The sequence below is a fragment of the Gopherus evgoodei genome, chromosome 2, assembly GCF_007399415.2.
Source record: "Gopherus evgoodei ecotype Sinaloan lineage chromosome 2, rGopEvg1_v1.p, whole genome shotgun sequence".
NCBI lineage: Eukaryota > Metazoa > Chordata > Testudines > Testudinidae > Gopherus > Gopherus evgoodei.
The window spans coordinates 193,989,085-194,005,981 of NC_044323.1; the positions used below are offsets into that span (position 1 = coordinate 193,989,085).

At 36.8% G+C, this 16,897-nt stretch overlaps 1 protein-coding gene across 4 annotated transcripts in view; it reads right to left on the reverse strand.

The window, feature by feature from the left end:
• Nucleotides 1–16,897, reverse strand: part of ZNF407 (zinc finger protein 407) — a 476,529-nt gene that overhangs the window by 273,702 nt on the left and 185,930 nt on the right. For all 4 annotated transcript variants that reach the window (XM_030552629.1, XM_030552631.1, XM_030552630.1 and 1 more), the window contains exon 4: nt 7,522–7,596. In XM_030552629.1, the coding sequence (XP_030408489.1) occupies nt 7,522–7,596 (75 nt within the window). The remainder of the gene's footprint in view (nt 1–7,521; nt 7,597–16,897) is intronic.

Here is a 16,897-nt window from a genome sequence, read left to right on the forward strand (position 1 = left end):
AGCAACAAGATGATTACTTTTTGTGGCCACATTGGACCCTGCACCAACCTTCTTTCTGGTTTCTGCTCTGCTTCTGGCTACTGCCTCACCTTTGCCTCTGCTTCTGCTTTCACCATTTTCTTCCTCCCTGCTTGATCCTTACCCTCAGTTTCGTTCCACAACCTGCATGCCTGCTCCAACCACTAGACCTGACTCTTGCTCTAACTATTAGGCAAGACTGCCTGCAACCTGGTCCAAAACACCATTTACACCTAGTTATGATACTTAAAATCAATTAAGAGGCTCACTGGGGAATCATTGAGTTTGCATGATAAATATAGCTTTGTTCTTCTCAAAAGGAAGAATGGAAGCCAGACATTGGATTTTCCAAAATACTGCACACCATGTCTGAATTGCAAACTGACAGGTATAATAGACTAAATTCAGATTTTTTTCCCCAAACTAATAAGTTTCTATTTTTTAATGGGAAGAACAAGTAATAACTGGGAGCAAAAGAAATCTGCTTGTTTTACATAATTTTTTTTAGGTCTATAAAATCTAAAATCTCTGTTCTTTTAGATAAAATTTTGATTTGTACCCATCCATTTGTGAAGATAAGCTTTCATACCACTTGTTGGCCAACTTCAATATATTTTGCTCAGATAAGCATCCAAAACTGTGTATGCTTACATGAGCCTTCAGGCAAACTTAGAATTTTTAATAACTGCTCGAAAGTTCAGTTCTCTCCCTTCCTGCTATCATAAACCTAATAATACTAGTAAGTAGGAACCTTCATTGAGAAACTAGAAGAGACTTTTTTTCTGGAGAGGACAACTCTTCAGGGAAGGCTCCATGGCTCTCTTCCATCTTCCTCACACCCTCACTAGTAGGACATCTTCAGTTAGGGAGAGTCTTCATTACTCTCAAGGAAAACTATTAAAAGTAGAGCTAGTTGAAAAAAAACAAAAATTGTCACAAAAAATGCTTTTTTTTAAATTAAAATTGGAAATTTGGAAAATTTCACCCAGTTCTAACATAAGGTCTGGCCAAGGAGCAGCAGAAGGTGGTAGCAGGCTTGATGGCAGGATCCAGAAACTCCCCTGTTGGAAACTGGTGCTACCAAAGTGCTGCTTGGTTATTCATATGAACCATACCCACGGTGGGGAATCTTTCAGAACAATACTAAATGAGATGCTCTTGCTGGTTTTCTAAAAATGACAGCATAATTCTCTGACAACTATTAATAATGGTTGTCATGCAAGCTACAATAAGGACAATCAAAATCTTATGCTTAATGGTGTCATAATGTGATCAAGTGCACCAATAAGGAATGGATTTTCCCTCCATGTACAGCATTGTATCTTCAACAGTATGCAAATATGAATTTTAACATCTTTTAAGGGACCAGGTCTGCCACTAGCTACTGAGGAGGAAGCATGTTGGTCTGAATGGATGAATGGTCAAATCTTAAATTACCATGTAACCAAAAAGCCACAGAGTGCTATGTAGCAGCATCAGAAACTTAATAAGAGATCTGAGTCTTCATCCGAAGAAGAAGGGAATAGGTGGAGGTTTCAGTTTCTTTAAGTGAATTAGAAAAGGTTTTGGATGAAGCACTTCACTCATCTCTGCTTTTAGATCCAAAATAGAAATACCCATGTCAAGTCATTGACATTTAATTATAAAATAGTAAGGGGTAATTTTTCTAACCATACATAGGATTTTAGTTGGATGACTCCTTTTGTGTTTTTATTTTGTTTTACCAATACTCCATTCATCATTTTGGAAGTTTACCTCTTAGGGTTAATCATGCTCTCTAAGAAATAGCATATATTCTTGCATATTTTAGGATGTCGCTTACTGCACATGTGTATTAGTAGCTCATTTTCCAAAATGCATAGACTCATACAGTGTGCTGAAGAGTAGAACTGAGATACTCCTGTTTTTAACCTAGGATAAGCTACGGTTTTTATAAAAGCATTTTGAAGTATATATTTCATCATTATTTAATAACACTCAGAGATACTTAGACTGCAAGTAGATAGCAATGTAAATTTATTTATAGGATGTTTATTAAGAGGCTTTCAAGTTGAAATCATGACATGGTCTTTCAGTTCAACTGAAGATGATTTGAAACCCATAGACGCAGCTAGCCATCTCAAATATGCCATGGCATACAATTTTTAATTTCCTGAGGGACACATTTCTTGTAGAGACTGGCAGCTTTCTTTGTCTTTTATTAACACCCTATTGAGATCTCTATATCTAAGTCCACCAGTGATGATAGTGATTGTAATAGCTCAAATGTAATGGCATCTTTACCTCAGAGACTATGGGCATACTGCCAGCAAAGGGCAACATATCTATCAGTTGTGTACAATTTTCATGTCAAAATTTACCCCCCCCAGTTATCACAGAGTGATATCCCAGTATTTCCCATCACTTCCAAGACAAAATAACAGAGTTTTCCCAGAGATCATTGTGCAGTAACTTTGGATAAATGTTGATTTTTAACGGTAACTACTGTACTCATCCCTATCACAAACATTCCCATTATAGCGTTCTGGCTAGTACTTTAAAACATGTCAAAATATTTAAAATCTAAGAACAGCCTTATATTTACAATCTTACAAAAGATTCTTGAAAACAGTGACCCAGATTCTGCAAAACACTTGCACATGAGGAATTTTATGCCTGTTAACAATCCGACTGAACTCAATGGGATTACTCAGGTATGTCACCTTGTAGACTAGATAATTATACAACCACAACTAGTTATGTTCTTTCATTAGTATACTACTATAAAAAATGTACTGGATAGATTAAATAGATAGAGTTCTAGTGAACAATGAAATCACAGTTACCATGTTCTACAAGATTTATAAAATAAATACTCTACAGCAATTACCCTCATTCTGTAAAAATGTCTGGAGGGCAGTTCAGTGTACCTCTTCAGATGAAGCATTTCTAAATCAGAGCCATGCTTCATAATTAAAAAGTCGGTTAAGATGATGAATGTTCTAGTGGCTTTTAGCTCATGGGGTGCACACACGCGCGCACACACACATACACACACACAGGTGAGCTTAGAGATACATTTTTTCAGTGAAATCCTTCTTTGACCCAGTTTTGCAGCATGATAATGTCACTGCTGGCGTGTCAGTGACTTAACACAAATTAGAACTCAGCACCATCATTGCTAGTCTTTTCCCTCACCACCAGACCACACTGTCTACAACATATAATAAAAGGTGCAACGAAAGATTTATCCTGCCAATAAGATATAGTTATAGGTCCCATGAAGATTACTGACACTGAACTACCAAATATGTTCTGGCCTTGAACTTGGTAGATAACATACCAGTTTTGAGGCACATTCAAGTTGACAATAAATCAGTATCATAGTTCCAATAAAATAAAATAAAAAAGTAGAGAATTTTTTGTACAAAAATGTTCAACTTCTGATTTAGCTGTTCTCTGGTGATGCACTATAATGGTCTAGGCAGTACTTTTTGTTGAAATACATAAGCATTTCACTATAATTCTCTTTAGTATAAGCTTATCTGATTTTAACTGCATTAAATTCTGTGATAATTTCTCTTTTTAAACATCTTTTCCCTTTCAAATAAGATCCACATAAAAATGTTTTAAGAACAACCTTACTCATTATGCTTGCTTTCCTGATTTGCATGAGCACATGCTGAGCACTGCCTCTAAAACACCCTCATTTTGTGTATCATATTGAAGATTAATAGTTGTGGAGGATGTAAAGTAGCAGAGAATAAGCTACCAAAGTCCGGCATCATTGCATGGATTACAAAAGGTTTTCCTTTTCTCAGAACTGTCACAGTGCTTGTCATCAAAAATACTTTGTTCAGAAGTTTGTTAAAAGAACTAACTTCTCAGTGTTTACAGTATTTTAGCATTTTTTTCAGTGTACCCTTTTGAACTTATTTCAATTTTCTGTTTTTGATGATAGTCATGCTGAACACTTTTTTTGGTCCATCAAACTCTGTAGTACAATTACATGAATTTACTTTTAATAAATTACCATCTTTGCATATATCAGTCAAACCATGAAGACTAAACACTTGCAAACAAAATGCATTATTAATTTAATTGTCACAGCCTATTTAGCTAACTTCTATTAGTATTTGCTAAAATATGCAATGTATCAGAGGGCAAAATCTAACTCAAAACATAAAGAATAAACTGATTATATTGTCCTAGAGAAATTAAAATATAGCAAGCTTGCAAAATTATAGTCAAGGCATTAATATTTTAAATAGGTAAGAAAACTACGTAACTTAATTTAGAGAACAGTTATGCTCAAAAGTGATGGTTCAACATGCTGATGAAGAGTTTCTTTGGTTCCTAAAGCCATTAAAAGACATTACACTCCTTCATAAAGTGAGGGGAAATGTGGAAAGAGAAAGAGTGTTTTTTTGGGAATTTACTGTACTAGATTATACTGCTTTAATCTTACCCATCACCAGCAAGGGACTGCTACTAGGAAATTATATAGCTGTTATAGTCTTGCCACTACTACTTGATGTTGCTGTACATTAAGAGGACATGCCAGATAAAAAAGTATTATGAATAAGAAATATTCAAAGATAAAATAAGGAATTTTAAAAGAAGAGAGAATAAGTCACTCAAAAATCACTAGTTTATGCTGGCCGGGGGAGGGGGAATAGCTGCAACAGAGTATGCTACCAGATGGGACACTGGGATTAGTATCCTGAGCTTGGTTCTTTGCTTCCAGGGCAGCAAGGGCTTGGAATGCTGTGAAAGCAGCTTGCTAAAGCCTGTGACAGGTGGGAACACATCATGTCACTCTCTTGCAACCCTACACTGGCTGATGGTTCAAAAAGCCTTTGAGGAATGTGGGAAAAGATGGGGGAAAACAGGAGCATGTAGGAGGGCTCCAGATTAAAAAAAAACAGTTTTAGATTAAAGCATCCATTGTTTAAAGAATTCATTTGAGATGGTGAACACTAAAAATGTGCCTCTCAGGGACAGATAGTGTATTTGGAGATCTGATGTGTGTATATTTTATTGTACACATATTCACAAGGGTAATATAAGTTATTTCAATGCAGTATTTTGGATGAATAGGCAGTAAATACCCCTTTGTAGAAGGATATATTTGAACATAGTGCTTCTTGTGACAACATAAACCACAAGAGCAAAATATTTTTCAGAATTCCACTGTGCCACCAAAAAAGATACCAAATATAGATTCATAGATTATCAGGGTTGGAAGGGACCTCAGGAGATCATCTAGTCCAACCCCCTGCTCAAAGCAGGACCAATCCCCAAATGGCCTCCTCAGGGATTGAATTCACAACCCTGGGTTTAGCAGGCCAATGCTCAAACCACTGAGCTATCCCTCCCCCCAATGAAAACTAAGAGTTTTCATTTAACAATTTGTACCACTTATATCTGATTGATATAAATGTAATAAATTTTTCTTCCATCCCTTATGCTATAGTCCAGAAAAAATGGAAATCTGAATAATTTTGATGTAATAGTGCTGTAACTAAAATTCTGCTTGAACAAATGGTAAGAGAAAACTTTGCAAAAAGGCTTAAACACCAAAAGGGATAAAGTGTTAAAAATACACACTATCCATATATACAACATATGTGCATGCCAGAGGATGATCGGTTAGTTTAATACGCTATATTAAGGTCATTTGAAAAGTAACGTATGGTAAATTCATGGGGAAAAGGGCCTAATCGACTTCTATTTCTAGTGTCATTAATGGGAGCTGAATAAGGCCCAAAGGAAAGTATTTTGATTGTACCAAGGAATTTTTACTACCATACTGAAGCCACCATTTACTTTCCCTTTTCTGAAGAGGAACTCCTCTATCTGTATCCGAAGTTTTGACTGCTTTTTGGTTTAAAACACTTCTTTGATCATGAACAAGGTGCACAGGTAATGCCTGAAGAAGTAGCACGGCTCACAATCCTGCGACACTTACAAAAATAACTAACATTCTAATAAGAAAAAAGACTTTTGAGTTTAAAAATACAGATATGGGGGACTGTCAGTAAAAGTAAATCAAAATGGCAGCTTCCAAGACAGTAATAGTTCTATAATTAAAGAATGTCACAGCTATGAATTCGGTGACCAAAAAAAAATGATATTTAGGGCATCTTTAAAACATAAAATATTCTGGTGTTAGTTACCCATTTTCCCATGATTTTTCCAAAATTTAGATCTATATATGTCCAGGACAATGGAGTATGCTCTTTATTAAAGGTTTTTAAATATTAGCTAAATGGTATTACATACCTGAAAACAATTTTTGTAAAATAAATATTTGACATTCTTCATTATTCATTGTAAAAAAAACTGAATAATTAAAATATTGTTTGCCATGATTCTTCTCTCTTTTTATATTGTTTATTATGGCAAAGACACAACTTTTCCATTTCTTGCCATGATAAAACATTTTACCTATTCCGGGATTCACTGCACTTGTACAGTGATGAATACTGTATGTATGGAACATTCACACTGGTGAATACTAAACATTATTTAACTGGATGATTTTACTAAATGTTTTGTTTTGTTTTGTTTTGGCAGTTGAGAAACAGTTAAATTTCAATTTGCCTAAAAAGTCATTAAATCTAAGTAGTGGGATTAGCTGTGATGCAAATAAGGAGCAAAATCTGATATTTGATGACCTAGTAAACATAGTACTGTTTCAGTGATAGGATATTTTAAAAATATGAAGCATTCTAGGTACATTTTAAAAGAGGAAGAATACACTTTTATAAACAAAACTTGCAAAAACATATAAAAAACTTGAGTAAATGAACAAATGTATAGAAATTAGAGATGGGCCAAACTTAACAACAAATACCTCTGGCCCTACTCGCAAAATTTTGAGAAGGTTTGGGGATTTTTGTCTCCAGATCCCACACTTATCTCTGTGGTTGTGACTCCAGTGAATCAACAAAACCTAAGGGAGCCTATTTTTTTGTTTCAAAATGTAAAATATTTTATAAATTTATAAGCACCAAATCCAAAAACAAAAATGGGTTGTGTGTAATTTTGGTTCTGTCTTTGGGAAGGCAAGACACAGCTACTGAAGTTTTGCCCAGTATGGCTGCCTGGGCCATACTAATAAAAACAAAATTAGATCAAGCTCTCATTGGAGTCTACGAGAATCTTTCCATTGACTTCAGTGAGCATTCGATAAGACCCATAGAGTCCCCAGTCAGCAAATCATTTAAGTATGACTTAATTCCCACTGAAGTCAGTGAGATTTAAGCACAGGTTGAAAATTAAGCACTGCTTCAGTGTTTCACTGAATAAGAAACAGCCAGCCCCAAACCTTATGCACACAACTCCAGTGGGAATTTTGGGTGGGGTAGGAATGCAGGATCATGCCTATATATTATATAAAATAAATGTATGTATATGGTATATTAATAGACTCCAAACTAGAGTAGTTAATACATCTAAAAAGATTTTCGCAGTATACATGAACACATTTGTGTAAACTAGCAAAATACTGTATTTTACCTTTCTTTTGGTGTACCAACTCCATGCTTGCCCAGTAAGTGAGTATTTAAGTGTTTTTTCATCACAAAGGCCACCCTAAAAAAAAAAGATTAATTTTAATTGGCTTTTACCAAACTATTTGTAAAAATGGGTGGGGGTATTTTTTTAAACACATACTTAAGCATATTTTATAGAAGATGAAATCTAATCAGCTGTTAGATAAAGATATCATAACCTACTTTTAAATTTGAAAGTCTATACCATAATAACATAAATTTACAGATCTACATCAAATTTGGGGTTTTCTTACAGAGATATACCATAAAACAATCACAAAAACAAACCACTTGTCAACATATGCAACAATTTTGTTCCTGATTCCCTTTGCAGTTTAAAAACACTTTATGTAATATACTGAAAAACAAATGTATTTTTACCTATATAACATTCTCTAACCTTCTATTTATTTAACCTTAAAACCTGCAACCCTTCTGTCATAAACAGATAGTTAAGGGTTAATAGAACAGGAGTACTTCATGTCTCTTTTGCCTGTAAAGGGTTAATAAGTTCAGTGAGCCTGGCTGTCACCTGACCAGAGGACCAATCAGGGGACAGGATACTTTCAAATCTTGAGGGAGGGAAGTTTGTGTGTGTGCTGTTAGTGTTTGGTTGTTGTTCTCTCTGGGTTCTGAGAGTGACCAAACGTGCAACCAGGTGTCTCTCCAATCTCTTTGATACAGTCTCTTATATGTCCAGAATAGTGAGTACTAGGTAGATAAGGCGAGTTAGGCTTATATTTGTTTTCTTTATTTGCAAATGTGTATTTGGCTGGAAGGATTTTAATTTGTACTTGAATACTTAGGCTGGGAGGGTATTCCCAATGTCTATAGCTGAAAGACCCTGTAACATATTCCATCTTAAATTTACAAAGATAATTTTTTACTGTTTTTCTTTCTTTAATTAAAAGCTTTTCTTGTTTAAGAACCTGATTGTTTTTTTATTCTGGTGAGACCCCAGGGGACTGGGTCTGGATCCACCAGGAAATTGGTGGGGAGAAAGGAGGGAAGGGAGAGAGAAAGGTTAATTTTCTCTCGGTGTTAGGATTACTTTCTCTCTCAGGGAGAGTCTGGGAGGGTGAGAGAGAAGGAGGGGGGAAGGTGAATTGTCCTCTCTGTTTTAAGATTCAAGGAGTTTGAATCACAGTGATCTTCCAGGGTAACCCAGGGAGGGGAAGCCTGGTAGAGGCAACGGTGAGGGAAAGGGTTTACTTTCCTTGTGTTAAGATCCAGAGGGTCTAGATCTAGGTCTTGCGGGTCCCCGGGCAAGATTTTGGGGGGACCAGAGTGTACCAAGCACTGGAATTCCTGGTTGGTGGCAGCGCTACAAGTACTAAGCTGGTAATTGAGCTTAGAGGAATTCATGCTGGTACCCCATCTTTTGGACGCTAAGGTTCAGAGTGGGGAATTATACCATGACACCTTCTTTATGTGAGTAGTCCCACTGACTTCAGTAAGAATGCTGCATGAATAAGGAGAGCAGGATCAGGCCTTCAATCATTACTTGTGTTTGGTCAACCATCAACATATTAATTATTTAATGAGATACATAGTGAAAAAAATAATAGCATTTGTAGTGCTAGGATTTCTTTTTGTGGCTATGGGGAGATAATGTTTTTGATTATATTGTGCACAGGAATTTTGCTCAAGTGGCATCAAGACATCATGATCAACAACAACAACGAATGTATTACCCAACATTATGCCTTATACCAAACACAAAGCAGTTCAATTACAGTAATTTAATTCTGGTGACATACATAATGAAAAAGATAGAAGCCTATTGAGTAACGTTTTTCCGGTGATAATACCATTAACATCAATTCAAGGATATCATGTGACTGCTTCTAAAAATTTAGATATCAGACTGAAGCTTCAAACTAAAATGGTTCTCTTGATAAGCAAAAATTTTACTGCTGTAACTTTCAGTGTGAAAAAGGGCTTGCAAACATTTTTGTTAATTATGTATTACAGCTGTCCTTCATAAAGTTAATTACTAATAGCTGAAAGGCAATAGAATCTATTTGCATATGTACATGAAAGGCATGACATATGCAAAAATATGCTTTTAATTAGCATTCTGTGATATGAAGGGCTACAAATCAAACTGGCATGTTATAAGATTTTTAACATTAAACGCTGAATTCATCTGGACATGTTTGCACTAATGGACAATGCAAGGACTGTAAAACACTGTAGCATTATGGCATATATGAGCCACAAAAGCCAAGAAAGAGTACTTTTCCTTTACAAATATGTTAATGTATCTTCTCCATGTCTGATCTACTTTGGGCACTTTCACATTATTACAGAGAATCTCGTTTTTGTGAAGCCTTCAGGGTGTAAGAATATAATTCTGTCTTTTTAAAATGATAGTGACTTCATTATTTTTATAAGAAGACGTTAAAAATACCAGGGTCTCTTTTTTTTTTTCATATGGGATTAATAAGTATGGACACCACAATCTTCAGAAACCTGAATAATCTATCATACTATGATGATTATTACCATGCAAATGTCATCAGAATTACTGTACATAATGAAAATAATTGTACTGACATAAAATCCTATGTTCCAACAGTACAAGACATTCCAAATTTACTACTGTTGTTTTTGGGCAGAAAGCAGAGTCATTTTGACATTGCTGTAAGTATATAACACATTTTAAATTAATAATATTCTTATTTTTAATCAGAAACTTCCATCTTCTCAATTTTCTAGAGGAAAAATAAAAACTAAGATACCAATGTGTAAGAGCTACACAATAATCAAAGTGTAGAGGGGGAGCACAGTTTGTTATTTACAGGGCAACGTGTCGTTATAGTATACTGAATGTAAAAATCTCAATCTCTTATGCAATATTTCCCTAGGAAACTTTTTCATCAGAATCTGGGCACTGGAGAGTTCCAAATGAAAAACAAAAATGTACTACTCTGCCCATTTCTGTAATGGAAATAAAGAAAAAGCTGCATGTGAAAATCAAACAGGCAAGGAAGAAGGGGAAAAAGGTCTTATTTCTAATGCTGTATAATAACTGATCTCATGTAAACAGATGAATATCTGCAATGCTTCAGGTTTGAGTAACCATTCTGCTGCTTTTCCATAGCACAGACAAAATGGTAAAACAAAGATGAAAACTGCCATTGTATGTGTTTCAGGAACTGCCATCAGGTTTCCCTTCAAATATAATGCAAAAGGGATGGATACTGAAAAGCTCAGTGCTTCCTGAGACATGTTGCGTGCTTCCGGGGGAGCTAAGGGCATTCACCATACCTCAGGTGGTGTTCAACAGTTTGCAGGATCAGGCCTTAAATGATAATGTTGCCATTTTTAAAAGAAATTAAATACATGAACAATAATTGTACACAACATAATAAATACAAAGACACTTACTTAAGGCAAAACATTATTTTTTCTAGAACTCAGCCTCTATGTCAAAATGACTCTGGGCTTCAGAAGTACAACAGCTATAGATTTTTGAGAAAAGCCTAGGCTAAGAGGAGGAGGGATAGCTCAGTGGTTTGAGCATTAGCCTGCTAAACCCAGAGTTGTGAGTTCAGTCTTTGAGGGGGACACTTAGAGATCTGGGGGAAAAGAAATCAGTATTTGGTCCTACTAGTGAAAGCAAGGGTGGCAGGACTCAATGACTTTTCAGGGTCCCTTCCAGCTCTGAGATAGGCATATCTCCATATATTAAGTCCACTGTCATGGGAGGCAGTCACCAAGGCTCCAGCAATGTTATTACATCATATTTTGTATTTTTCTCAAAATCTCAGCTTCTGGAACCAAGTGATGACTTGAAAAATCTTAGCTTTCACTTAATTAAAACAAAAATGTGAATTTCTAGCCCTCATGGTTGAGGAGAGATGCTTGAAAATGTGAAACAGTTTCAAAAATCAGAAGTCCAGTAAGAAAGCAGATTTGTTGCTTTTTAACATCTCATGATTTTGGGGCGGGCTGCCCTATGATTTTTGAATGATTTGGTTTGACAACACTGCTAATGGTACCTGGGCTTACCAGTCAGCTGCTTGAGCAGAACCAACTTCTTTAAAGACCAGCTGCATGGACCACTGAACTCAAGGAAAGGAAGCTCATCAGTCCAAGAGCGAGCATGATTTCATGGACTAAGCAAGAAATTAAGAATAAGGGACTAACCACAATGCTCACAAAACACTTTCTGTGGCATTTGTCTGGTCATGTGGAATTGGTGGCAAAACATTTCACAGACCTGTGCGCCCCCCCCCAAAGTTCATTACAAGGAATGAATTAAAGATGGCATGCAAGCTAGTGTGGCAGGCTTTTGTATATGATCTCACAGGGGCTATGCACCATTAGACTGATAGCACTATAGATCAGGCATGAATAATTTCTGTTGCAAGTTAACACAAATATTATACATTTTTTAAAAACCCTCTTTTATTAAAGACTTGTATGACACTGAGGGAGTGAAGTGAATTAAAGATTGACATAGATCATTTATACATGAAAGCTTAGATAGTTACAATTAATGCATAAATAGAAAGTATTAAAGTGTCAGGAAAGGAGTCGTGATCTATTATTCTACTTAAGTTTCTATAAGTTAAATTTTAAAAAGTTATATCAATGATGTAATTTGATTTCTTAAGTATTATATATGCTGTAAAAAAGTTAGGAAATGTACTGCCACTTTACTTATCTTTTTACGATCAATTAAATAATTGCTTTTGTTTTGATAAGACCAGAAGTGAATGGGATTTTTATACAATAGTTAGGCAACAGAGTTGGCAGCTTTCTAAATGCTGGTAGCCAGACCCCTGAGGCCCCACCCCTGCTCCACCTCTTCCCTCAAAACCCAGCCCCCTTCTCTGCCTCTTCTCACAAGGCACACCCATGCTCCACCTCTTGCCCCCAAGTTCCCTCTCTCACTGTTCGCTCCTCCTCCCCTCCCCAGTCACTTGCTGGATTATCTCCACCTACCACCCCCAGCCCATCTGGGCTCGCTCTGTTCCGGGCTTGGACAGGACCTGCTGCAACCTGACAAAGAGCCTGCATGCAGGTAGGAGGCGGCTCTGGCTGAGCAGGGGCCGACATGGGTTAATGACCTGATTCCTCCCCTTGTCCCACAATAAACAGAGTTTTGCTGCCTGGTCAGTACATCACAACTGGACTTTCTGGTCAAAAACTGGGCACCTGGCAACCCTAAATGGCACAGAAGCCAAAAACCAGATTGTCCAGGTAAAAACCCAGATAGGTGGCAGTCCTACTAGGCAAGCTAATTTAATGTTTAATAATATTGTTACAACAAATAAGATACTATGGATTTACGTGTGGAGTTAAAAACTACCGGGGTAGGAGGGCTTAATATATTTTATTTATTTATTACACAGAGTTCTCTTACATGAGAGCATAAAGCTGTGACATAAGAGTCTGTTAAGAAGGTGTCCTCCGGCACTTTGCCTCCTCCACCCCTGGATGTGGAGACCAGTTAGATGGTCACATGTTGGGTGAAGGGGCCTAAAAGCACTAGTTCCAAAACTTTCACAGTGGTTTCATGCTAGCTGCTGTGACAACTACTAAATGGAACTCAAACAGTCAAGTTTTACAAGGAAGATCATAACCCACAAGTATCTGACTCGGTTTAATAAAATGTGTTTCTATACATATAAATATGTGCATGCAATTAGCTGCTGTGTGCACCAAAATAGAGTTTTGAACATATAAATCACTGCATGTTCAAATTTTACAGATCTAATTTTGGTGAATCTTTGGTTCTGAATGCTTAATTCACTAAACAATGAAGATCATTGCTGCCAAAGGTCACAAATCTTGCCTCTATGGCAGGATGGCCTATTCAGTAGGTCAATTTAAGACAACACAACACCGTACAGAAATTTGTAAAACTGATTAGGAGGCAAAGGTTTTATACAAATAAGCTGTCTTTTTCCACGCAGCACAAGTCTAAAATCCTGGGAATTTCATGACTGTTTGCTGACTTTGAAGGGTCCAGGCTGGATTTTCAACAACTCTCTTACAGGACTATACACAAGGGACTCAATTTAAAAGTGAAATATCTGGCAGGGTTGAGTTTGTTGTGGAAGATATCCACTGATCTGAAAGGCTGCAGGCCTCCTGTGACAGAATGTCAGGTTCTAGATCCTTAGATGGAAAAGCCGGGCTTTTATGCTGACTCACCTGGCAGTTGGGTCTTTATAACAGGATAGTTTGGCTCTTATGGGTATCTCTACATTGCATCCAGAACCAAGCCTCCCAGCCCAGGTCCACAGACATATGCTAGCAGGGCTTGCACTAGCATGCTATAAGTAGCTGTGTAGACTTTGCTTTGACATTCAGTTGGGCCTGGAGCTCAGGTTCTCAAGCCTTGGGGCAGGGGGAAACGCAGGTGACCTCAATATCTTAAGAGATCAAATGTACACAATCACCTACCCCTAAAGCCCCTTAAAAAAAACAGTATGGTGACTCAATAAGACTAACTCTGGAAACTGTCAATGCTGTGCCTTATTTAGCCAGAGAGGATGCTATTAATTAACAAGTACTCACATTTCTCCCTCCCACCCTCTTCTCATCTCCCAGCAGCACCCCCACTCGTGGGACTTAGTCTGTGACAAAGACCAGAAAATTGTGAATGGGAGTACAGGCCCTTACAACACTACAATAGAGCTATCCATTCATTAGAGACTTATTATTATTGAATTAAGTCCAAAAAAGCAGAATTTTAGAAAATGCATTATAAATGGATACATAATAATCAGCTGAGCAAACTACAACCTTATCTTCTAGAAATCTCCCTTCCTATTTTTTCTGTTTTCTTTGTAAAGGTTCCTTGAATGAAGCTGGGTGCACGTGTGGAACAAGTTGAAAAGGAAAGTTCTCGAAATATGGTAACATTGGAACAATAATTCTCTGTATATCTCATGCCCTGGGTATACCTATGTGGCATATCTGTCACTGATCCTGACCCCGTTTGAACATAATTATGGACACGGGATTGTCAATGTGCTGTTCAATGACCTACATCAATCTACAGAATAATTTACTGTCTATATCAGACAGATCATTATGGATGAATTGCACACTATCAATCAATCAGCTCTGTTGTTCCTGCATATTCCTATGTCTCTCATCCAAACGGTCTCTCAACATGTTTCAGTTGCTGTCTTTCTATCACCAATCTGTGTTGCTCAAGATGTAAAAGAATTATTAGTTGCATGGCCATAAAGTGGTGGTGATAGGCAGGATTGTCTCCTTCCACTTCTTCTGGTATAAGAGTCTTAAGCAGAGAAAAGGAGAGTGGAAAGCAAACATCTCTCAATTGCTGCGCATCAGCTGGTCTGTGAGTAAGAATTCCCTGAATGGTTTGCCCATTCAGCAACTGGTAATGGGAAGATATACAGAATCCAAATCCAGATAATGATACCACTATTAAAGAAGAGAGCTACGCGTAATAAGCGGGAGCTTCTATAGTTAGATACAAGGGAAAGGTGGCTAGCTAACTTTGGAACAGGGCTCCATCGTTCCTCGTACATAGAGACCAGTACTGAGGAAACACATACTGCACCTCCTAAAAGGAGGTAGAAAGCTGCTTGAGAAAGCTATGAGCCCATGTCCCTTTTGAAGTTGAGCTTAGCACCTAAGCCCCTTAGACACTTTTGAAAATGTTATGACGTGTCCCACAGTATCTAGAAGAGGTTGTACAATAAAACACTATTGTAGATTAGTATGCAAATGCAGATTTTGATCAATGACAAAGCAGAGTGTCATGCATATGAAACATACTTTGGGCCATGTAAAAAACACCCACAGTAAACTTTGGGATGCACATCCATAAGAACAATAAAGCAGAGCCCAAAGCATTATCCATTTCATGGCATTATGATAACCACCATCAGAAGGTCATGTCTGCTATTTCAGGACACTACAGAATACAATCTATTGTTGAAACCAAGGCAAACATTAGCCAGCTTAATGAGATTTACAACAAAATTTTCTTTAAAATTTAAAAAAAAGTGGTTCTTTCTTTGCTGTAACTATGACATCTAAAATGAATGATACAGAGTTTCAAAGTTTTATTTTTTTCCTTAGAATTTCACTGGAATTAGGAGAACTCTAATATTATTCACAGGCAAATATATCTAATGAACAAGCTAACTAAAAATTAATGACCTGTGAAACAGGTCAGACAAAAAACAAACACAATGCAATCAATTTTAGGGAACATGTGCCATTTAATTTTCCCCAAACACCTATGTTTCGCAATGAAACTGAAGGTGTTCATGCATCATTACTAAAAACAACAAGCCACTTGAAGAAAATGTTGAACTCAGTGGGCATTTCTTGCAATACAAAATAAAAATGTAATACATTATTTTATCTTATTTTTGTTCTTAAAGTTGAAAATCTCTGTAGACCAATGAGTAGAAGCTTATTTACAGTACATTACTCACCTGCTTATTTTAGTTAAAAAAAGTACTAAACATCTCCCCACTTACTTTACTTGCTTAGTGAGCATGTTAAAAAGAGCTGAATAGTGGCAAAAATTTTGAAGTTAAAAGGTGTTCACTCTGTCAAGTATCCACTTTGCAAACATATGACAAAATTAGCACCATTACAAGATAAGTTTGTTTCAATATTCAGAGAAGTTAATGAATGTTAAGTGATAACAGTAGGCAGCACAGCTATGTAATTACATTTCAAAACACACCTTACCAAATTGCTTCTAAGCCAAAAGAATCACGTTCTATTATTTTTCACTGGCTGTCAAACATCTGTATACTCTCACCTCTAACAGGTGTTTGGTAATCTAACAGCTGCACAAAGAACTAAAAAAACAATGCATTTTGTATCAGTGCTATAACCCTCCCAATCTACCACAACACAGAACCTGTTTTCATAAATTGTGAAATGCAACCTTAGGCTTAGTTTCACAGAGTGCCTTGCATCAAGAATAGATTATCATCAACATACAAAAAAACTGACAATATCTGAGAACATGACTGTTTGTCATGCTAAACAAGGGTCTCTCAGTACTCTCAAAATAAACCAAGATTTTCAGGTATTTGCAACCTGAACAAAGAGTTGGTCTACAGATTTCACAGCCCAGAAGATTTCCTGTCTCCCAACACACTCCCTCCCTCCCCCAAAATGTCCAACGCCATACAACGGTGATCTGGTTCCCCCTGTTGACAGCAACAAAGAGGCAAATGTAGTTGGCAACAAAAGTCATCAGCTTAGGCAATGTGACCCAAAACTTTACCATGAACCTTTATTAGAGGTTTATTTTCATTCAATTCCATCCTCTACATTCCTATCTCTATTCTACAGTAGGACCTATCTAAAAGGGATGT